Source organism: Mus pahari, chromosome 23, assembly GCF_900095145.1.
Source record: "Mus pahari chromosome 23, PAHARI_EIJ_v1.1, whole genome shotgun sequence".
In the NCBI taxonomy this organism is placed as follows: Eukaryota; Metazoa; Chordata; class Mammalia; order Rodentia; family Muridae; genus Mus; species Mus pahari.
The window spans coordinates 7,919,817-7,943,665 of record NC_034612.1 but is presented as its reverse complement, the minus strand read 5'-3'; the positions used below and the strand labels follow the sequence as shown (position 1 = coordinate 7,943,665).

At 49.9% G+C, this 23,849-nt stretch overlaps 1 protein-coding gene across 1 annotated transcript in view; it reads left to right on the top strand.

The window, feature by feature from the left end:
• The window catches only part of Fbxw8 (F-box and WD repeat domain containing 8), a 97,178-nt gene that overhangs the window by 37,060 nt on the left and 36,269 nt on the right, over positions 1–23,849 (top strand). Inside the window, exon 5 of the mRNA XM_021186721.2 lies at positions 6,299–6,456. Within this exon, the coding sequence (XP_021042380.1) occupies positions 6,299–6,456 (158 nt within the window). The remainder of the gene's footprint in view (positions 1–6,298; positions 6,457–23,849) is intronic.

Sequence of the window (23,849 nt, the reverse complement as noted above, 5' to 3'; positions counted from 1 at the left end):
GTGTGACCCCCACTGACATGCAGGGTGTCTGTGTGTGACCCCAGTGGACTCACGACCCACAGCGTGAGAACCGCTGCCTTCGAGTCAAGCTCACTAGAGCAGATTGATGAGAAATAGTGCCGCTTCCTGGCCGCCAGGTGAACCCTGGCTGTGTCTAAGCTGCAGGCCTCTTGCGGGTTTAGTCTGTCATCCATCCACAGGATCTGGATCTGGGTGTTGCCCTTGGACCTGGAGCTCTTTTGGGTCCTAAGCTTTGAGGTCTGAATTGCTGCTTGGTGTCATCTGTCTCAGGCAATGGTTATTTACAGTGAAAAATTACACTTAGAAATGCACATCTAAACACAGTTGCCCAAGGTAAGTTAAAGGAACTTAATGACAGGCATCTTTTCTCCACTTTCTCAGTGACTGAACGATCTCCTTTGCTTTGACTGTGCGCCGGGATCAGGGGAGGAGGCTGTGTTTGGAAGCAGTGTGCATTTGCCCTAAATTTTAAAATCTCTTTTGCTCTGGAACAGAAGGTCTGAGGTGTGGCAGTGCTCTGCTGGTTTCCTAGAAGGCTCCTGGGCTAGCAGGGTTTGTTCAGTGTAGACTGGTGGTAAGGTTCTGTTATGTCCTTGTCACCCATCCTTACACAAGGACGTGCATTCCAGCCTTCTCCTTCTCAGAGAGCCTTCTCCTGGCGTCCCCTCCCAGCCTCGCCTTGTATGGATTTTGTGCTGCTGCTTATGGCTCTGGACTGCTCCCATAAGGGGCTCCGGCACGACCCACTAGGGATCGCTCTTTAAAAATACTTTGAAATTTATTTATTTTCTGCCGTGAGGCATGCGTGCTTTTCTAGTAAATAAGTCTGAGGTAACCTGCTGATACGCGACTGGAGGAGAGCTTTGCATTTATTACATCTTTAATGAAGGCGCTCCAGAATGTCCTTAATAAATACTGATGAACTCATGGCTGCATTTATCCATCTCGGCTTCTCCAGGGAATTATGGGAAGGGCCACAGCTCCAATAACTCTGCATAATCATCATCGACTCTGACTCTATTGATTGTCATTAACCAAGATGTATGGAAAGCAGTTGTAAGTGTGCAGTGCATGTACCACACAAGGGCCATTAAGATGTTCATTATTTTTCAATTGCTACGTCTTACGCTCCCCTCGATGTTTGCTCTAGTGCATTTCCACAGAGTGGCTGCACTGTGGGTCTGAGTTCATTTTGTTAATTGTGCAATACAGCAGTCATGTTCTATAGAAAACAGTAAATACCCTGGATTTTATTGATCACAGCAGAAGCACAGAGCAAGGGTAGAATTCTCAAGACCTTTGTGCTGCGGGTGTAGGCGTCCTCTGTGTGGGAGCTGTACCTCAGCAGCTTTCAGCCGCTTTTCCCTTCCAGGTCCAAGCCAGCAGATCCCCATTCGGGCCACGGTCAGCATGGGCGGACTGCTCAGAGCACATCTTGCACAGGAGCGCTTCCTAGGCCCACAAAAGCTGCAGCTGCTAGTAGCTGTGGAACTGCATGGGAGATGCTGGGCGGTAGGATGGGAGGCAGGGGCCAGGACACCATGGAGAGCACCACAGATAGGCCCGGCACCAGGCCAGGTCCTCCCAAGGGTTGTCAGCACTTAGGGGTGCTCTACGGGGTGGTGGAGTCCCTCTGCACTGTAGGCACCACTGGTTCCTAGTAATCCATTGTAGGGTTCGCCTGTCTTCTTAGTCGGGGCAAGCACAACAGCCAAGGCCTTGGCACAGGGATCCAAGGGTTCAGAACCGTGGACTGTGTGTGCACTGCTGATGCCTGATCATAAGGGAGTTGGAACTTCACTTGGGGGCAGCAGAAACAGGGTCCCACGGAGGCAGGAATTCCACCAATTTTCTATCTTTCTATCTATCTATCTATCTATCTATCTATCTATCTATCTATCTATAGATTTATGTATGAGTGCTTTGTCTGCATGTGCACCTGTATGCCAGAAGAGGGCATTGGATCCCATTACAGATGGTTGTGAGCCACCATGTGGTTGCTGGGAGTTGAACTCGGGACCTCTGGAAGAGCAGACGGTGCTCTTACCTGCTGAGCCATCTCTCCAGCCCGATTCCATTGATCTTTGTGTATACTTACCCAGGATATGAAATTGAGTGTGGAAGGCTGTCTTGGGTCAGCCCAGCCCCATGCTCTGGTGCCCTCTTCTGGGGCTTTGGTTACTGGTATCTGACTGCCCATGAGACAGGGTGGTGGGACTGATGGAGAGCGTCTGGGGAGATGTGGGGGAACTGTGTCCTGCCCAGCTGACCATACCGTGCACACCATGAATTCCTTGTGTTTCACTTACTTGTGAGCAGTGTCTGTTGAAAGTCGTAGTTTCAGGGTGTGGAGTAACTTATTGGCAGCAGACTGAGGGAGGCCTGGGCCCAGTTGGAGCCCACTTAACTCTGGGCCTCAGCATTCTTCACTAAATCCTCCTCCACTTATCCAGGTGGCTTGGAAGAACCCCGAACACATTGGTTTTGAGTGACTAAGAGCTGGCCCTGGGGAACAGATGCACCCTTTGCTGCTGGATGTCACATGGAGTGAAAGGCTAGGTCAGGTGGCACTGGTCCCACTTTTCTTGTGGCCTCTTGCTTTGAATAAATCTTCTTACATAAGCACATAGTAGAGAAAGCTCTAGAGTTGTAATCACTTTAAACTGGCAATTGCCCTGGTACTGAGGAGCTTGGCATGGGAGCTGGTGCCACTCTCTTTTAATAAAGAGTCAGTGGTCACCTCTGACCTCAGTTTTGCTAGGCCTAGCACGACTGGGAAAGCGCTTGGTTCTTCATGTCCCTGTCCATGTGCAGCTGGGTCCATCCTGTCTCACTGTGAAGAGACCGCCTAAGTTGTCCTGTGCTCTTACAGCAGCTAATAGAGTGTAGTTGTACTGTGCACACTGTGATTACAGCCATCGGCGCGGAGGTCCAGAGGCTTCCAGTGTGAGTGCTTGTGACGGTGCCACTGTCATAGGAGTGTCTGAATTGGTTGAGCATAATTGTCCTTGGGCAGTGATGGCGACATCTGGAGCCTTTTTCACCCCCGTCCCTGCATTTTCCTTAGCTCTTCCTGGCCAGTGTAAGAAAGCACACCCAGACCACGCTCAGGAGTTTGTGCAGGGCCCTCTGCTGAGCAGTGCTGTCCACTGGTGACAGTGCCTGTGTGCAGCAGGGCTCAGCAGCACCAAGTTCTCTTCCTTAGCTGTCAGAGCCTGCGTATGGGTCTTGCAGCTCCTCCTCAGATTGGAAATCTGCCCCTATCAGGGCGAACTGCCTGATTCTCATGCTTCTTTAGCTTTGAAGAACAGAGTTAATTCAAGTGGCTGTCTGCAAAATTCCATGTTTATGCAAATAACTGGGTTTGCCTGATGTCTCCCAGAGCTACAGTTCAGACAGTTTGGAAGGAGACACTAAAGTCTGAGGAGATCGTCTGTGTTCTGGGTACTTCACTCCCCACTACTAGTGGGGGCTGCTGGTTGGGAGGGAGGGGAGGGTGCTGCCAGTGACCTGCTCTCTCCAGACGTCACTTCTTTATAGCATTAGCTGTGCATGAGGTACAGAGGTTCAGGCCCAGTAAGGATGGGCCTGCACGAATGGCCAGTGGCGATAGCACAGAGCCCTAAGTCAGCAGGCAGGATGGGTAGAGAGCCTCCGATGGTTCCTGGTGTGACTAGGATTGTGAGTCAGTGTTGGAAGAACCTGGTTTGTCCTATGATGGGATTGGTGACAGCGCTGACAAGGCAGGAGTCTGTGAGGAGCTCAGGAGCCTGGGAGCCAGTGCTCAGAAGGAGCTTGCTTGTCTTGGTGTGCAGGGGCAGTGTGAGTGTTATGACTTAGCTGTGCCCTGTGAGTCCCCGCCCTCCTCCCCTGCCCTGTGGGGTCCTCGCCCCCCTCCCCTGCCCTGTGAGTTCCCACCCTCCTCCCCTGCCCTGTGAGTCCCTGCCCTCCCCTGCTCTGTGGGGTCCCTGCCCTCCTTCCCTGCCCTTTGAGTCCCTGCCCTCCTCCCCTGGCCTGTGGAGTCCCTGCCCTCCTCTCCTGCCCTGTGAGTCCCTACCCTCCTCCCCTGCCCTGTGGGGTCCTCTCCCTCCTCCTCTGCCCTCCTCCCCTGCTTATTCCTCAGATGAGAACATAGCAGTAGTTGTCTTGCACAGCACTCCCCTGTGCAGCTTAAAGGTGAAACATGTTTTCCTTGTGGTGGTTGTTGCTGGTTTACCTCAGAACTCTCTGGAGAAGGCAGTGAGCTGTAGCCCTGGTCCCCCAGAGCCTGCTTTTCACACTCTGCCCCTCCTACTGTATCCCCAGTGGGGCATCACGAAACACAGCATGAAGGCTGTGGATGTGCTCAAAGAGTCTAACCAGGGCTGTCTGCAGCAAGAACAACTCATGGTTTCTCTTCATCTTGCTTTCCTGAGCCATGTGTCTTCCCTTCTTCATGTGGAACTGAGTCTGGAGAATAGACTCATAGTCTGGACTCCTATGCCAGCCTTCCTGTCATCTCTATAGTGGAAACAAGCGGGCTGTTCCAGTGAACAAATGGAGTCAGGTTGAGGGGGCTGAGCTGGTGCTTTGGTGCCACTGTGGGGAGCAGCTCCTTGTGGGGTTCCTCATCAGTGTGGTCATCAGTGTGGTCATCCAGATCACTTCCTGAAGAGCCTGGACCCTGTGGCTGTGGTCTGTGTGGGCCATGGCAGTGTGCAGCTTTAGGAATGCATTGCCACAGTAAAAGACAGTTAGGAGCATTAGTGATCATGATAGTGGCAATCAGGTGTGGGGAAGCTGCTCTACTGTGTGGCCCTCTTGACAGAGTTGTCTGGACCCTATCCTGCTGAGTGAGCTCACAGGATGACCTGGGGGCTATGTAACCTACGTGTTTACAGGTTTACTGTAGATTCGTGGGTGGGAGGGCATGCTGTAGTGTTATAAAGAAAATGACCCTGAGTTAGGGCACTCACAGTTGTCTCATTAGGAAATCTTTCCAGACAGTGGTGGTACACACCTTTAATCCCAGTATAAGCAGGTAGATCTCTGAGTTCAAGGCCAGTCTGGTCTACAGATGGAGTTCTAGAAAAGTCAGGACTGTACAGAGAAAGCCTGTCTTGAAAACCAAATCAAACCAGCTGACCGACCAACCAACCAACCAACCAACCAACCAAAAATGCCAAATCTTGCCTTGGGTGGCTGATGGGGCCGAGGGAGTAAGAAGTTCTTGTTTAAAATAGCCTGATGTCCTGAGTCCATCTTGGAACCTGCACAACGGTGGGAAGAGAATTGACTCCACCAGCTTGTCCTCTAGCTGTCACACAGGTGCCCCATCCAGTATGCATGCACACAGCGATACATAGATATGGGGTCTCACCTGAGGCTGGCCTTCTGTAGCCATGTCAGACATGATCATGTCCTAGGTTTCAGAAGTGACAAGACTCACTGTCCCTGCAGTGAGATTCTGAGGGAGTGTGGTTAGGGCCTTAGGAACACTGTCCCTTGGAATCCCTGCCTCTCTGTACTCCAGAGTCCCCTACATACAGCTCCTTCTCCCCCCTTCCCCCCCCCTTACCTGAGGGAATCAGCAGGAGGAACACGGACTCTCAGTGGCAAGCAGGGTGCGCCTTCACTTGGCTTCCCTGTCATCCTGAAGGCCTTAAGACAGTGGGCTATCCAGCAAGCGGTCAAAGCCGCAGGCCACAACTGGGGCCTTGCGTTTTTAGTGGGCAGCGCCACTTTCTCACAGGCAGGTGGCAGTGCCTGACTCTGCCACGGAGTCATTGGAGCAGATTCGATGTCCTTAGGGGCCCTAACGAGTTAGCTGTGCTCCTGGAGGAGGTGTGAAGAGCTCGTTGGCTCTGTGTGTCCCAGCTGCATCTGTGTCTCTGCATGCATGCCTGCTGGGATGCCAGCACGGGTCCATGGTTCTGTCTGTGACTCTGTCTGTGGGAAGGGTGAAGGGGACAGCTTGGTTATGAGGCTGGAGAGGGCACGCCACACTGCTCATTCTCCTTCCTTATTTCCTTTGTGACAGTCTCCCTGTGGAGCGCTGGCTGTCCTGGAACTGGGTACACCAGGCTGGATTCGAACTCACAGGGATCTGCCTGCTTCTGCCCCCCGAATGCAGGGATTAAAGGCGGTCAGCTGTGTCCACAGCCTTCTGCGGTCCAGCCGACAACTTCCTCACTAGCCATTCAAACCACTGTAGGAACAGCGCCTCCCGGCCAGCGCACATGCTGCCATGTATGGCCTCCAGATTTCTCTTGGAACCAAGAACGTTCTTCTCTTCCAGATACACGTCAGGGGACGTGCGGGTGTGGGACACCCGCACCTGGGACTATGTGGCCCCCTTCCTGGAGTCTGAGTCTGAGGAGGAGGATCCTGGAATGCAGCCATATGTCTCCTTTGTGAGGATCAACAGCTCGCTGGCAGTGGCGGCTTACGAGGATGGTGAGTACCTCAGTCCCCTGTCTCCCCCCCCATCTCAGAGAAAGCCTCACCCAGTGCTGTCGCTGCAGCTGCTCCCTCCTCCTCTGAGCATGCACACACTCATATAATCATTCACCTGCTTTCGTACACAGGACATATGTACATTCACACGCACCCTTCCTCCATACACAGTACATATGTACATTCACACGCACCCCTGCCTCCGTACACACACGGTTGTGCACTCCCTCCTGCTTTTAGGTGAAGAATCTAGCCAATAACCCTGTGCATTAGTAGTCATTGGAACAGGATACCCATTAAAACTGGTGTTTAATTGATCCTGGAACCACTGAGCCAGGCATCAGTGCCAGGCATGAGGAGACTGCAGACCATCTTAAGCAAATGCTCTGTTTAGTTTAAAATAACAAGTGTACTCGGCCTGCTGTTCCTGTGTCCCCGGCTGAGTCTAAGAAGAATGGTGACAAGGATGGAGAGGTGATCTGACGGTTGAGGGCAGAAGTGGGAAGTCAGCCCCTGCCTTCACCTGCCACTCACTCACCCCATGCACGGCTCCTGATGGCCTGGACAGATACTGAGTGTGTGGGAGTGACCGTGGGTTTGCAAACTGTTAGAGGAGTGATGGGACACGTGCATTGCTGGCTGATAGAGTTGATCACGCTTCTCACATGGTCTCCTGCCTGTCCCCTGTCCTGATGTCCATTGCAGATCGGCAGGCAGCATCGTGTCATTTGGCTCAGAGAGCAGAGCTACAGGAGCTGTTAAGGAGCTTTGTAACCACCTAATACTTAACAACGAGAATTCAGAGCTAAAAGAGTAAACGTAGAGATTTTAAAAATTGAGTAGAACTTTATTCTTGTTGTTTAATGACAGTAGATACCACAGGTGGTCATTAGCTAAGTCGAGATTGTAGGTGTGGCTCAGCACGGTACTTGCCTGCCATACATGAGGCCCTGGGTTCAAAATCAGCATCCTCAGAGCAGCGGCGGCATGATGCGTCTACGGTGGTTAGGCTTTTCCATTTTGCTTGTTGCTCTCAGATACACACCCTAGCCTCACGCTTGCTGCTTAGCCTCCAGCTGGCCTTGTAGCTTTGGAATGCTCTAGCAGCACTTCCTGTCCTGCATACTTGATTGGCACAGACACTTCCACCAGTGGGGAAACCGAAGGCTGGAGGATGGAGGTGTTGAAGCCATAGCTGGTGTTATCTAGCCCCGCTGTTGCTGGAGCCTGACAGTAAACATGGAGACTCTTATAAATCGAGCACTGGCCTCACCGTAGTTTTAAATTTTCTAACATTTACTTTTAATAAGGGTTCTTAAATGCTTTAACGTCCCTTCTAGCCCACCTCCCACCAGAGGTAGTGGAAAAGAAAGGTAATTAGGATATGGGAGAAGTGGACCTGATAGAAATTGTTCTTTGCAGCAACTTCAGTCTGCATTGTCAGGAAGTCAGCAGTTCAGTTCACAGGTCAGCGGCAGCAGCTCTGTCCACTCGCAAGCCCTTCATGGATCCACCAGCAGTCCAGTTCAGTAGGGTCAGGATAGAAACATGGAGCAGTTGACACAGCCAGGCCGCTGCCAATCCGCACAAGTCAGCAGGAGGGACCAAGGGAGCAAGGAAGCCAGAAGAAGTTCTACACAGTGCCTCTCAACGAAGTGAAGATTAGTGGAGCCAAAGACTCCAGACCAACGAAGTGTTGCAAAGCTAGCTATGCAAGCAAGCAGTCACTCTCCGTTCAGTCCCATTTATACTCCCTCCATCATCACGTGTCCTCCCATGGGTCTTGCCTCAGCAAAACACCATGTGAGTCTGCATTAGCTGACTTCACTCTGCCAGTTGGGCCGAGGAAGGGGGAAGAAGCTATAGGAAACTTACGAGAAGTTCTTTGGCGAGTTTCTCTCTGGCATCACCACAAGCAGAGCTCAGCAACTAAATGTAAGGCCAACCAATACACGTATGTCGTTAACAGAGTCCTTCCTTCATCACGAGTCCTTTCACATGCTTGCTTTAGCAGAACATCCTTTCACGTGTGTCTGCTTCAGTGAAACACCCCTTCACTGATCTGCCCCTGCAAAACAACAGCTGACACATCTGACTTTCCAGAGAAACCAGAGGTTTCTGCTATCGGCTCACCACATCTGACTAGCTTGCAGATAGAGCTTCAGGGAAAATATAGTGTGTGCAAGTGCACAGAGACTGCACACGGATGTGCATGCTAAGTAGTGTTCCTCCACTGCTGCACTCGCTCGCTCAGATGGATGAGGCCATCTTCATAGCAGTATAGGAGCAATGTAGATACGATGAAGAACTTCCTTCATGGTAAATACTCGATAGAGGTTTTCAAAACATAGTTCAAATGTTTCACGTTAAAACCCTAATTTATTCAGAAGTGGTGAACATCTTTACTAGCAGCACTTAGAGGCAGAGGCGGTGGTACTCCAAGTGTCAGGCCAGCCTGGTCTACTTAGTGCGTTTCAGACCTACTGGGGCTACGTGGTGAGGACCTGTCTCAAAAAAACATCAGTTAAAATTTAATTTAAACAACAAAGATTTTGTGTGTGTGTATGTGTATCACATGTATGTATATATACATATATACATATATATATATATATATATATATATATACACATACATACATACATGGTAAAAAACAAAGCCTGCTGAAAGTGCCCTTCAACTTCTAGGCGCTCTCTGCTTCTAGTCCAGTGTGGTACACTGTGTGTCTTGTTCTTAACAAAGTGACACACCTGGGTGACCTGTGTTACTCTCCTCAGTGTTGTGTGGTGCCATGCTGTGCACTGAAGCGTCCACCACTTCTGAATAAGTTAGGGTCTTTAAGTGACTATTTGAACTATGTTTTGAAAATCCGTATTCCAGTATTTACCATAAAGGAAGTTCTTCATCGTATCTACACAGCTCCCATATTTGTAATGTGCCGTTGCTGGGCTGAAGGCGGACATGCTCAGTGTCACGTCAGGCATGCTGCTGAAGTGTCCTCAGAAATGTTCCTGTCAGTTGCTCGGCTTTCGGTTTTTTGTTGTTTTATATGTGTAGGTGTTTTGCCTGCATGTACCAGTGTGCCATCTGCATGCAGTGCCCTCCGAAGCAAGAGGAGGACATTGTGTCCCTGGGACTGGCGGTACAGACAGTTGTGAGCCACCATTTAGATACTGAGAATCAAATCAGAGTCCTGTGGAAGAGCAGACAGTGCTCCAACCACTGAGCCACCCCTCTAGTGCCCACTCTGGCTTTGTGGCAAAGTGACCCTGAAAGCCCCCTTCTCACACCTACGTGATCATCTGTGCCAGCCTGTGGCTCACCCAAAAGCAGTGTGTCTGCATTTGCTCTCAGAAGCAGCATTGTAGAGAGAAGCTTTGCACAAATGTCCTCTCATGTGTGTGCAGGGACATCGGTTGCTATAGGAAGGGTCTCCAGGTGGGAGAGTACAGATCCCGTGCTGTCTTCTGTTCTCCAGCAGGTGTGAGCCGTGCCTCTGTTCTCGGATCGGGTTATTGGTGGATTTGGTAGGGAATGGCACATAGTGTTGGAAGGGTTTGATAGTTTCTTACGCACACCTGCCACTTGTGGTCCTTGTGTTTTCTTTGTGGTTGTGTCACATGCAGTTAAGTCCTCATCAATACTGAATCCGCTATGGATCAGTAGAAAGTTGACCTGAGTACCCATGGTCTCTAGCACCATGAGACAGGTCTGCTCAGGGCACTGCTGAGCTGTCTGCTGTCCGTGCTCACAGCTTGTGCTTTGGGGTCTCCAGTCACGTTGGTGGGCAGCCACTTCACTGTGAGGTAAACTGCAATCCTTCAGAACCTTGGCACCATCCGCTTAGGGGTGCAGACTATTTCTCCTCCAGTGGATCCTCCAGCTGGGTCATGTTGTCAGTATTTCTGTGGAAGATGGCACCTTCTGGTCATTTTCCCAACCCAGGTGGCCTTGTCCCCAGTCTCACCTGGGTGACAGACTGACAACCCTAAGAGCTGACTCAGGCCTCACAGGTCTAAATGTTAAGTGCACATTCCCTGTTCCCCTCCAAGAGCAGTGGCTGGTGCTTCCTGGGCACAAGCCCTGTGGCAAAGGGCCTTGTGCCAGCCTGCGGGGTGTGTGTGTGTGTGTGTGTGTGTGTGTGTGTGTGTGTGTGTGTGTGTGTGTGTGTGTGTGCGCGCGCGCACGCGCGCGCGCAGTTTGTGGAGGAAGTGACCTCCAGCCTTCCCATTGTGCCTAGGTGCTCTCTTGAAGCCACTGAGGCTCAGACCCCTTGTTGAAGCTGCTGCATGCGTTCTCCACAGCAGGGGCCTCCCTGAAGGAGACTCGAGGAGAAAGCCCTCCAGCCAGTCCTTTCTAGAGCTGGGCCCCGAGGAGCCCGCACACGCACCTGGGGGCTGGGACTTGGCAAGGAGAGCCACAGTTGTGATTTTTTGAATTCCAACCCACTGGCCTCATATTTCTTGTGCCTTGTTTCCAATTGTCAGCACTGGCCCCTCTCCAGTTTGATTTTACCACTAATTGTGCTGCACGTTACCGTCCCGAAATGAATCAAATCAGAATGCTTTCCTGGAGCATTAGCTAAAGCGAGCGAAGGCTCTGAGTAATGAGCAGCTGCTAGTGCAGGGACAGCGGGGACCTTGCCAGGACTCCATCTGCTCCATGCTTGCCTGCCTCTGGCCTCAAGCCATGACATTAGGGATGGCAGTGCGCTGGGGCCCCTTTCCCACTTGAGGTTCTCTTCAGAACTCAGGCTTTGCTGAGAAAGGAAAGTAGATGCTTGTTCCATGAGGAAAGAAGGCTCTGGGCCTGTCTGCCCGAGGTAGAGAGAAGGGGCCAGACCTGGGGGCATCAGCTTCAACCTTGATGAGTCAGTGCGGCTCTCTGGGGCCTCCAGGCAGGGCGAGGCAGCTCAACTCCTCCTGTGGCACCTTGTGTGGTTGACACACACACACACACACAAACACACACACACACACACAGACGTGTGTACATGCGCACGCACGGCCTCATTGTCTGGCTGGAGCCTGGAAACCTTTTTCCATGTCCCAGTGGATGAGCGGAGGTGAGAGCAGGTCTGTGCACTCCAGGGCGGCGCGTGACTGTGGCGGTGGCGATAGCTCTGGAGACTTGGTGCTTGGGTTTTAAACAGAGTGAGTTGTCTGATGGCTTTGCCAGTGTGTTTGATGGTGATGTCTAAATCCAGTCCGCAGCTTCCTTCTTTTCTGTGACTGGTGCTGAAGTTTTAGGAAAGGAGCAAAATAAATTGCGATTCTCATGTGAGCTGTGAGCTGCCTCCACCTCTGACCACGGATTGTGGAGTCGTTTTCTACTCATGGGCCCCTTTCTTGTCACTTTTCCCTTAAACTGTGAGTAATCGGCTCTTGCCTGCCATCCCGACTGCCTGAGGCTCAGGAGCAGAGCACGGAATTGAGGCTTCTTTCCAACAGAAAGCGAAAACCACCAGGCATCGTCCTTTAGAAGACAGGACACACTTCTGCAGTCACACTGTCGCACAGCGGTGGGCTTGCTCACGGTTTTATCATAGTCAGGGGAATTGACAGACTTAGGTGTGGAGTGACTGCTGATAAACTACCGTGCTGCCGGCCTGTGCTCTTCCCATAGCCATGTGATTACAGAGAGAACCAAGTCCAAGCTCCCTCCTGACCACCACACATGCGCACGCGCGCGCGCGCGCACACACACACACACACACACACACACACACAGTGTATTACAAATTTTAAATGCAGAGTCCAGAGCTGAAATGGTTTAAAATTAAAGACATTGAACCTTGAACCATTTTGTTTTTGAGACAGGAAATCTCTGTGTAGTCCAGGCTATCCTGAAGCTCTCTGTGTAGACCAGACAGGCCTCTGAGACGCTGAACTTTTGACACCCGGCACATCCCAGGGCGGTGGACTGTACTGTGTTGAGCTGCTGACCCACTGTTGTTTGGAAGGCTTGTCTTCCTGCCCTCGGGGAGCTCAGCCCTCAGCCTGCTGTGTGAGCCTGAGGCAGGAAGCCGGCAGGCGGCTCTGAGGAGAACTCTTGTTTTTTTGTTTTTTTTTGTTTGTTTGTTTGTTTTCGAGACAGGGTTTCTCTGTGTAGCCCTGGCTGTCCTGGAACTCACTTTGTAGACCAGGCTGGCCTCGAACTCAGAAATCCACCTGCCTCTGCCTCCCGAGTGCTGGGATTAAAGGCGTGTGCCACCACGCCTGGCTTGTGGAGAACTCTTTTGATAATATATATGTGCCTTTTATTTTCCAGAGCTAAGAGTGATCCGCTATTTGAAGTGAGTTGTTATTGAAAACGTGTAGTAAATCAACATACATTGCCCAGAGTCACTCCAGATATGCTGTGTCATTCACTCTCAGTGAGCAGGTCACAGGTACCTGACAGGACGCCCCAATAGTGACACTGATTCCACATTCTGTGCCTCTCTCCCTGACACTGAACCGTAAGGGGCCTCTGCCTGGGCGTGGCGGTGTGGCCTCTCTGGTACCCTATGCTCACCCCACAGATGGCAGCACACAGGACCTGCTCGTACTGTCTCTTTTCTGCTCTTTACCCTGTCTAAAGTGTCAGCAAAGCAGGGTAATGGGCAGATTCCTCACAGAGAACGGTTTGGAAAACCATTTTGGAAACCCATTTCCCTTCCTGTCTGCCTCTGGAGCTCTGAGGACTGCTAAATTCAGCCTCTCACCAACAAGGCGCATTGACGCTTCAGGGTAAGGGAGAACCATCTGTCCTGTCAGAATTTTTGTTGTTGAATACATTACTCAAGGTAAATGCAAAGATGTTTCTTGAAGCAACTATAAGTGAACCACCTGGGGCTTTCCCGTTGCCCCTGCTGCCGGCCTATCTCCCATGTTGGCTTTCTCACTGAGGAGGGAGGGAGCTAAGTGTGCCTTGTCCTCCCTTAATGTGGACAGCCACCAGCTGAGATCAAGCGTTTCCATTTGATCAGGGTTTTATCAGAGCGGCAGAGAGGGGACCAGCACAGTGTGTCCTGGCTAGAAGGTCAGCAGCCCTGTAGCAGTACCCACAACTTGAGCCCTGCTCTCGAGGGTAGGGCTCCAGCTGCAGGAGTCAGCTGCAGGGAGGGACAGCCTGCTGTGGCCAGTGGGTGGGGAAGGAAGGGCGAGGTCAGGGATTGTAAAGGCATATCCTGTACAGTGAACATGGGAGCTAGCCTGATGGGGTCCCATCAGTCAGATCTGGCCAGTTTGAGTACCAACCTGAGTAAGGGCAGTGACAGATGATGACCCACTGGATAAGCAGGAGTCCCCAGCCTTTCTTGATGGAAGAGAGGGGTAAGAAGAGAAGGAGAGGAACACTGAGCTGGGGCGCCAGCTCTTATGCACATGAAGGATGCTAGGAGTAAAGCCGTCGCTGTTTGGTGAATAGAAACTAGATCAGGAGAAAAAGTAGTTTATGCTAAAAGGAGCGGTAAGCACGAGGCGAGATCAGAACTTCCTTTAGTTCCAAAGAGTAACATCAATTAAAGACTGGAGCGTATGTGCGGTGGGGCAGCGAGGCCGATTCTGTTGTAGCGAGGGCCTTACTGACATCATCACCACACATGTGAAGGTGAAGCAGGAGCTGCTCAGTGCAGCTATGACCTTCAAGCCCCACACAGTCATGCAGCAGTAAAGGGCAAACCCAAATGGAGGGCTAGTCCATTATATGGCTGCCCTCTCGCTGGGCGGTCAGTGACATGGAGAGCTAGGACAGTCTCTCCAGGCTGTTCTCGACTAAAGGACAGTCAGCTGCGCTGCATGTTTCGTTTTGATCTCTTCTTGTCCTGGGTGTCAGACCCAGGGCCTTGTGTGCACTGAGCTGAGCTGCGTCGTGCCCTCTGGGCTCAGGGAGAGGACAGCTGAGGACTGAGCCATCCTGGCTTGGGTCTCATGAAAGGTGTGCTTACACGGTGACGGGCATGAGGACAGAGGTCACATGGCTTCTTGTGACTTTGAAATTGTTTCAGAGTAACAAGTCAAACATAAAACTTTTGTCCCTTTTCAAGATTGTGCATTTGGAATAGGATTTATCCTTAAGTCTCTGTGTGTGCACATGTGTGTGCATCCATGTATATGCATCATGTGCATGCTTGTGCACAGTATCTGATGTCCCCATGCTTATGTGGCAGGGATTTCACACACTGAGGCATTTCTCCAGCCCTTCTGTTACAAGGATCTCAAAACCTAAATAAAACACTCTAAACCTTGAGTTTTGCCGTTCCTCAGAGAACAACAAAGGTGAGGCCCAAAGTTGCACCAGTGCGTGGGCAGCACCTGGCCAGGCAAGGGGATCGAGCGTGTGGGCTGTGAGGTTTGCAGACAGCAGTGAGAGCATGGTGGACAGAAACCTGCCTAGACCAGGGACCCGGAGATACTTTTATTCTTTAAACAGCCTTTTAAGAGTGAGTAGTTGCCTTGCACACCATGACAGCAGAGCATTATGGGGTAGAACATATGTAGAAGCTATTTTTTTCTTGGTGGTTACCAAAACCAACCAACCAATCCCCCAAAACCTTTGCTAGCACAGAACATTTTCTATTTGCTTAAGAGCATTTGACAATCCATCACTGATGATGCCCAGCAGTGGCTTCTTAGAAACCAGGTCCTGCTGCACTCTGGCTTGGTGCTGCATAGGTCTGTGGGCTGCAGGAAAATAAGAGTTAGGCACAGAGGAAGTGAAGTAAAAGCACCCATAGATAGTTTATGTTTAAAACCCATATAGTATGCTAGCTGAGTCCCTGGGCCTAGCATGAATACATAAAAGGCAGTTGTATTCAAGTTAGCAGCAAACAATTAGAAACTGAGTTTGCATTATAAATATGAGAAGAGGAAAAGATGGATGGATTAGAAGGTAGGAGAGATCTGAGAAGAACTGGCAGGAAAAAATGTTATCACAATGTATGAAAAAATATTTTTCAAGAAAAATGTATGAGGAAGTTGAGGATTTATTCAACAAACTATGGTAAGATTTCTGAAAACTTTGTGGAATATGCTGAGAGACTAAAGAAAGCCATGCGTGGAGAAATATAACCTGCTCACCTGACTGACAGATATTCCAGGCAAGCTGAAATGGGTACACCACAGCTGACGTGTAAGACCTAAAAGTACAAACAAAACAAAACAAACACAAACAGCAACAATGAAAACCACACCCTAGGGCCAAAAGAGAGCTCCAACCTAGACGATCCACTTAACTCTTAAAATTTATTCTAAAAACCATAGGGATCGAGACAGCGTCATTTGCACCAGAGTGGACCTGTGCACTGGCAGGTCACAGGAAGCCCACAGACTACACTGGTGTCACCACCCTTCCCTTTGCCGCAGAGGTTCTAGGCTACTTGCGTGAAGTCCTTGGCTTTTCAGTAGACAGCATTTAAGTACACACGGTCGCATATACCTACCATCCCACTTGATGGCTGCAGGCAAGCTGCTCAGAGTAGACTGTAGTGATGGATGGAAAACTGCGGGAGAACTGTAGAAAGTCTTCATGCCTTTGGTCTGGGCAGAGATTCCTTAGACCAAAACTCCACAAATTACAAAAGAAAAAAAAATGTTAACTTCATCAGAATTGAAAATCCTCATTCATTGAAGATACCACTAAGAAGTGAAAACATAGGAAGAGGCCCAGAACTGAGGCGGACTAAAGTCTCATGCAATACCAGCTCCATTCACTGCATCAGACAATTTTTATGCCACGTGTTTCCATAGAGACGCAGGGATAACAACAGCTGAAGTAGACTCCATTATTTGCTACACCTGGCTCCAGTGTCACTGTTTAGCCCAGCTTGAACCTGACCCTCCGCCTCCATAGTGCTACAGGTACAGGCGTGCACCACCATGCCTGGCCTTCTGTTTTTAATTTGCTAGAAATTACCCATAAAATTGTATTCTAAAAGCTGTACATGAGGGGGTGGAGAGAAGGCTTACAGGTTAAGAAGACTGTTTGCCCTTCCAAGGACACAGGCTCAGGTCAAAGCCCCTGTGTGGCAGGTCACATCTACCTGTAACTCCAGTGCTAGGGGATCTGACCCTGTAGGCACCAAGCATGCAAGTGCATAGACACACACACAAACACATGACAGCTTAAAGTCTGCTTAAGAAAAGGTTAACACAAAAAATAGAAATGACAGATGTCCTGAGCCCATATCCCTGTCTTCTGCTTCAGTAGCTGTTAGCACATCTATACAACCCGAAGTATGCTTAACTTGGAGGGTTCCAAGTTCTGTGTAGCCATGTCACGACCGAGAGCAACTCAGGAAGAATGTTTACTGGGCTTACACTTCCAGTCACATTCTGTTATGAAGGGAAGTCATGGCAGGAATCTGGATATGGGCCTGCTCGCTGTCCCATACAGCATCGCCGCCAGTCAGGGAGCTCATAGCCAGAGAAGTACAGCAGGAACCACGGCTCACACCAAGGCCCAAGACCAGCTGGCTTTCTTATACAGCCCAGGACCACCTACCCAGAGAGTGGTGCCGCCCACGGTGGGCTGGGCCTCCTTTATACATCAAAAACAAGACCATTCCCCATAGACGTTCTTCAGCCGAGACCCCCTCTTTAACACTGTTTTTGTTAGATGTGTCTTACATGTATGAACGGTTTGCTGTATGTGTGTGTGTGTGTGTGTGTGTGTGTGTGTGTGTGTATGTATATATGCGGACCACATGTCTGCTGAAGCCTAAGAAGATTAGAAGAAGACAGAGCCTCTGGGGTTGGAGTTACAGACAGTTGTGAGTTGCCACATGGGTTCTGGGAATTGAACCTGAGTCCTTTACAAACAAATGGGTTTTTTTGTTGTTGTTGTTTTGTTTTTGTTTTTGTTTTTTTCTGAGATAGGGTTTCTCTGTATAGCCCTGGCTGTCCTGGAACTCACTTTGTAGACCAGGCTGGCCTCGAACTCAGAAATCCGCCTGCCTCTGCCTCCTGAGTGCTGGGATTAAAGGCATGCGCCTCCACGCCTAGCTGCGACAAATGTTCTTAACCACTGAACCAGCTCTCCAGCCAGGGGACTCGCTTCTCTGGTGCCCCTAGGCTGTGGCAGGTTGACTGTTATGCTAACTGGGGCAGACCATGTTTCTTGTTAGAAATAAGCAGCCTTTTAAAAGAAGGGGAGCAAGGACAGCGGCCTTTACTGAAGCGCCTGCCCTGTGGGAATGGCCTGGTCCTGATCCAGGGAGGTTGTGACAGTGATTGTTTTGGACTCTGTCAGAGTTGAATTCACTTGAACTGATCGGTGCACCTTTTAGAATTTGAGTTTCTAATTTAATTTTGCCCACCAGAATTAAATATCCCCTATAAAATGATGCAGATTATGATTGGGAGAAAAAAAATCTCATCATGAATCAGATTATCATAAAGGTGTGCAACAGATTGTTGTGACTCACCGGTCAGCATGACCATGATGAGTGTCCCTCCTAATCTCTAAGCTCACCAGAAACTCTGAGGGGCATCCCAGCGCTCACTGGGCAGCCACTGGAACCTCCAACAAGAGTGGCTGACTTTGCAGGGACTGCTTCAGGGCAGATAATGATTCAGTTACCAGCCTCAGAAAGGACTTAGAGATGTAGACCATTAGCATAGCTAGGGTAAGACGTTTTTGTTAGTGGCTTTGTTGTAGAGAATCTTGGGGAACATTTTAAAGTTCAGAAAAGCACACTCTTGGTAGTTGAGCAAGGGGTTTTTTGAAGTCAGGGACTAAGACAATGGCAGCCCAGCTGCTACTAAGCGACGTGCCTTTCTTGCAAAGCTGAGCTGGTGACCAGGGTGATGATTAATTTCTTGTACCCATCTTTGCCTTTGGCTTTTGGATATGATTTAGTTAAAAAAAAAAAAATGGATAGGTGTACACCCTGAGGATTTAAAGTAGAAATGACTGTTTTTTATATGAAAGTTTACATTGTGGTTCTTTTAAGACTTTTAAAAACAAGATTAATTTTTTTTTAAAGATTTATTTATTTATTATATGTAAGTACATTGTAGCTATCTTCAGACACTCCAGAAGAGGGCATCAGATCTTGTTAGGGATGGTTATGAGCCACCATGTGGTTGCTGGGATTTGAACTCCGGACCTTCGGAAGAGCAGTCGGGTGCTCTTACCCACTGAGCCATCTCACCAGCCCACAAGATTAATTTTTAAGATAAATAATAAAATGATTGATTTTCTTTTTCTTTGTAACTGCAAAATGTAGCCTTCTGGTTAGAGACGGGCTGGGAAGAACCCCATGCTTGCTTACACCTTGTTACTCTGTAACAAGTTGCTTAGACATGAATGTGTATGGCTCCTTAGAAATAATTTGTTTTTCACTTATAATACATAAAACACTTAATCATGTAAGGGTGTTGGGAAGTGTGCTGGGTTTTTTGTTTGTTTTGTTTCTCATTTTTGACTTATTGTAATCATTCACTTAAAGGAAAACAGGATGTAACCGCATTGCAGTTTTTATACTGAGGGGTATAAGGTGTAGGAGGCCAAGCTGTTGGAGTGTTGCCTCATCCACCAAGTGTGATTGTGTGCGCCTGCTTGGCGTTAGTCACTGAGCCCACATCTCCTCCTCGGGTCCAGAACACACTGCTGGAGCAGGCCTCTAGCAACAGGTTGTATGTGTGTGTGCGGTTTTGTTTTGTTTTGTTTTAAATAGCATTGCATGTGAAAAGACTGGGAGCGTTGTGAAGTGGGAATGACAGCAAGTGAGTCTCTTCCGTGGTGTTGAATGCCCAGCATCCATCCTGGCCAGCTTCTGAAGTCCTCTCTCCTGGATGCCGTAGATGCCCTGTGCCTTCTTACAGTCACTCAGGTCTGGCCTCCTCCAGGCTTCGGGCTTGAGAGCTCGTAGGAACCCATCTTCCCTTCCTCCCTCCTGAGCCTCTGCTGCCCTGGTCATCCCAGCTCCAGCCTCTGCTCCTTTGTCCTAACCTTGGCCCCCGAGCACAGTCAGAATCAAAACTGCTCCGTCCAGAGTATTTCCCACCACTGCTTTTCCTCCGGAGGTAGCAGCAGAGGGGGAAGGCTCCTTCCTTCTGCCCTACAGCCCTCAGGACTTTTGCTTACACTGATAGGACTCCTGATCTGAGGAGATAGCTCAGTGGGTGAGGGACTCGCTGTGTAGTTCTCAAATGTGCTGTGACCCCAGCCCCAGTGGGCAGGAGCCTAGCCAGAGCAGTGAGCTCCAGATTCACGGAGAGATCTCTTCACACAAGGCAGAGAGATACAGTGACACCGAGTGTGTGCGTGCACGCTCGCATGTCTGAGAGATACAGTGACACCGAGTGTGTGCGTGCATGCTCGCATGTCTGAGAGAGCCAGCTTTCACCCTCTGACTCGATGCATGTGTCCAGCCTGAGCCGAGTGTGCTGTGTGCAGTCGATGAAGAGGTGCATCTTTATGTGCAGTGAGTGCTCTGGGTGCATTTTAAATTTCTGTTAAAATGTTTTTCCCGTGTAGAACTCCTTCTGCGTCCTTCTTAACTGATTGGAGAAAAGCATTTATTTCCATAGCGGGAACAAGGCATGCCAGCTGCCTGTATAAGTTGTCAGCCTCATTCCGTGTCTCTGAACACAGCTAATTGATCCTGTCTGTTTAGCTGTCCTGATGCTGGGCTGAGCTTCAGGTGTTAACCGTGCAAGCTCAAGAGGCCGGAACTCACAGAGGGTGTGTCCTCAAAGGGAAGGCTCCAGAGACCACAGAGACCTGGTGCTTGAAGGACCCAGTGTGTGGCTGTCTACACTGTAGCCTGTTTTAAACCACAGGTACATGGAGCAGATCAGAGGGGAGGGCACGGCCAGTATGTGTTTCCAAAACCAGTTGAGTGGTTATTTACCTTTCAGGCAGTTAAGGTAATTACCATTGTGCTGAGAAGTAATTGGGGAAGTTCTGCCCTGAGCTCTGATGGCCCCGCAGGGACAGTTTTAGTTGGGACTTATTTTTTTGATGGAAGCCTAATTGCAGTTTTGGCTTTGTGCACACAAACAGAAGCAGCTAATTGTTTAGGCAAATAGCAGATTAATTTAAATATGCATCCCTAATAAAACAAAAATGGTATCCATTATGGTCCTTGTTCCCATGCCGAGGAATATAAATATTGTGCACAAGCACCATTAGGCGGAATTCTTAAGGACTGTCATCGCTACTTCACAGTGGTAGCGCTTTCCAGATCCGAGTAATCTTTACAAAAGCTAACATAAATCAGCTTAAACTCATTTAGATCCCATTTCTACTATGTGCAGTTTCATTACCACACTCTGGCTGGCCTCCTCTGGGAGGTAGGAGGGACATGCTGCACACTGGCATGGGTGCCTGTCCACAGCTGCTCAGCAGCCTTTATGTCTCCTCCAAAGCCTGGCCCTCGTCACTCATGTCACTGCTAATGACTTCCTGGTCTAGGACAAGTGCTGAGTGCCAGTAGCCCTGCTGCTGCTCATCAAGGTGGAGGCACTGAGCAGGGAGCCGGGGAATCTGCCAGGACCCGCCCCTGCCTACTTGGGGGGCTTCGGCCTTCACTCACTGTCTTCTCAGATGTGCTTTGAAAGACACAGTGTTTCTTTGTCTGCGCCCTTTCACATTTCTGCTGAGTAAGCTGGTGTTGGGGAAGGCCCCCTGCTGCCTTTGTTGCTCTGTTCCGGGTGGGGCCTGGGATGCAGCTGAATATGGGGGCCGCCTTTTGGGTGTCTCCTCACCCTAAGGTCTCTTCCAAGCACGGAGGGGTGGACAGGCTGCTCAGACCAGGGATGGGGACCTGTTCATGGACCTGGGCTCCCATTTTGCTATGTGCTTGGGTTAGAAGCCCTTGTGGGATGGAGCTGGCTCCTCTAGAGATGGGAAGGGGGAGACGGTTGTAGAGATTAGTGGTGTGCACAAGTGTGATCCCTAGTGTTGTCTAGGTAGCTGGTTCCAATCCCTTGTCAGCTTGTCCTGTCCTGTCCTCGGCCCATGTGACATGGCCTGTGCCTGTCTAGTCAGTTCTCCTTATGTGCGACTCCACTGCGGTCTCTTTCTTAAAACCGAACATTTCTTACTGAAACAGGAAGTGCATGTTAGCCAGGCTCAGCTAATAGCACGACTCCCCCTGAACCTACTGTGTTGGGGGAGTACAGGAGCCAAGCACGCAGCCTGCCTCTTTATATGTCACCCAATGCTGGAAGCCACATCAGAGTCTTAAATATTGTATGTTTGAGAACTGATTTGCTTTGGTTCTGATAGTTGTTGCTGGCATCTCCCTTAGTACTCCTGTGGTGAGTGTGGACCAGCTCAACACAGTGCCTGAAAAGGTCAGCTGCTCTTTGCCAGGGTGTGAGGACAGATTGTGTGGATGTGGGTGGGTGGTCTGAACGAAGTTTATGGCTTCCTTTCTGTTGCTGGGACAAAATACTGGCCAGAAGCAGTTTAGTGGAGAGGAAAAGGCTTGTTTGGGTTACACCTCCCAGTCCCAGGAGCTGAAGCAGGGAGGATGCTGCTTGCTGGCTCACTCACACACCACTTAGAGCTACCTGCTAGGGAATGGTGCTGCCCACAGTGGGCTGGGCCTTCCAATGTCCATTAGCAGTCAACACATCCCCACCCTGCTCCCATCACACCCTCTGTGCTGTTCCTGAATTGAGACTCACTTCTCAGGTGACTCTAGGCTGTGTCAAGTTGACAGTTAAATTTTCATGGGTGACTTTGTCCATGCCTTCAGAAATCCGGTCCATACAGTAAGGAACTTTCTGCTTTATCACTCTAAGCATGCTGCTAACAGGGCTCCATGATGCTGTACAAGGCTTGGGAAGCACTTGCTCAGTGTGCATGACTTTATTGACTCTTTTTCCCTCTGGGTGGTAACCTCCAGCTAGAGCATGAAACATTCTCATAACAAAGGTATTGACTCCTCAAGTCTGCAGTTCTCAGGTTGAAAAGTACTGCGATGGAGCTGTGTTCACTGATAAATGGTTTGGTCTGGTGTCTATGTGTCTCTCCCTTAAGCTCTTTACTGATGTGCAGACTGGGGTTGGGGGGACAGGGTGAAGGCTAAGCAGACACTGTCACAGCTGCCCAGCTGCTGCCTTGTGTTCTTAGCAAAGCTTCTGGTTTCTGATGTTGATGATGTGACGTTGGTGAGCAGAGGTAATGATTACCCGGGGAAACAGAAGTGTCTCTCCGTCTTACAGCACTCTAAAAGGCCCTCCTGCTTCTACAAAAACATGTGTACCAATTATGAAAGAGGTCAGGAGGGGGAAATGGCTGTGTTGCTTCCCTGTACTCAGTGAAGGTCAGAAGGTCACTTGAGTCTAGGCTATGCTGACCTGGGCATGCATCTTAAGGCTTAAAGAAACTGCCCAGTGCTTGCACGGAGAATTTTGGCCAGTAAGCCAGCAGAGGAGCCATCATGGAGTAAACACATAATCAAAACTAGGTCTGGAGGAAGATGAAAGGGTATATAAGGAGAGGCGGCTCAGTAGTCAGTACGCACCGGCATACACATAATTATAAACAAAAGAGACGTAACGATGTGAGTAGTCTTAATTTGTATTTTAAAAACAAGACCAAATACATGATCTCTCCAAGAACCCGCTCTATGTCTTATGCACAGAGGCAGGTCGCTGCTCAGCCTGGTCTTGCTGCGTTGCTCAGACTGACCTCAGACTGTCAGACTGATGCCCCGCCTCCCAGCACTGCAGTTCCAGGTGTGTGCTGGGTCAGTGGGGAAGTGGACTTCAGAGCAGAGACTAACAGGGCAGAAAGAAAGGGACAATGAATTCAAGAAAACCAGAATTGCTGTTAGGGGACTGTGGTTGCACCAATGCCATTGACAAGGGTTGGCTAGCCTGGTCATACACAGAAGAGTGTAACTGAAGAAGAGGGTCGACAGTATGGGGGTGTTCAGAGAGAGTGGCTGTGATGATAGAGGAGCTTTGCGTGTCTGAGTCCGTGGGAGCTCTCTGTGCTGAGCTGTGTGTGCTGCATCCAGCTCTGTTGAGGAAAGCGTGCTGGTCACGTCAGCCCTCAGCTGAAAGTGAAAGTTGTGTCCGTAGTTAACACTCCAGGTGCCAAGGTGCGCCGTGTTAAACAGCCTCCGCCCCAGGCAGAATGGAGGCGACTCTACTGATTAGCCAGTCCTGACTGTGTGGAATCGGGTAACTCTGCTCTTCTCACAATGGAGAACACAGAGTGAGAGGAGGCATGCAGTGCTAAGCTCCAGAGGCTCTGCGTAGCAGTTCCCACTGTTTGACGCCCTAGAACACATGCAGTTCCCACTGTGTGATGCCCTAGAACACATGCAGTTCCCACTGTGTGATGCCCTAGAACACATGCAGTTCCCACTGTGTGATGCCCTAGAACACATGCAGTTCCCACTGTTTGACGCCCTAGAACACATGCAGTTCCCACTGTGTGATGCC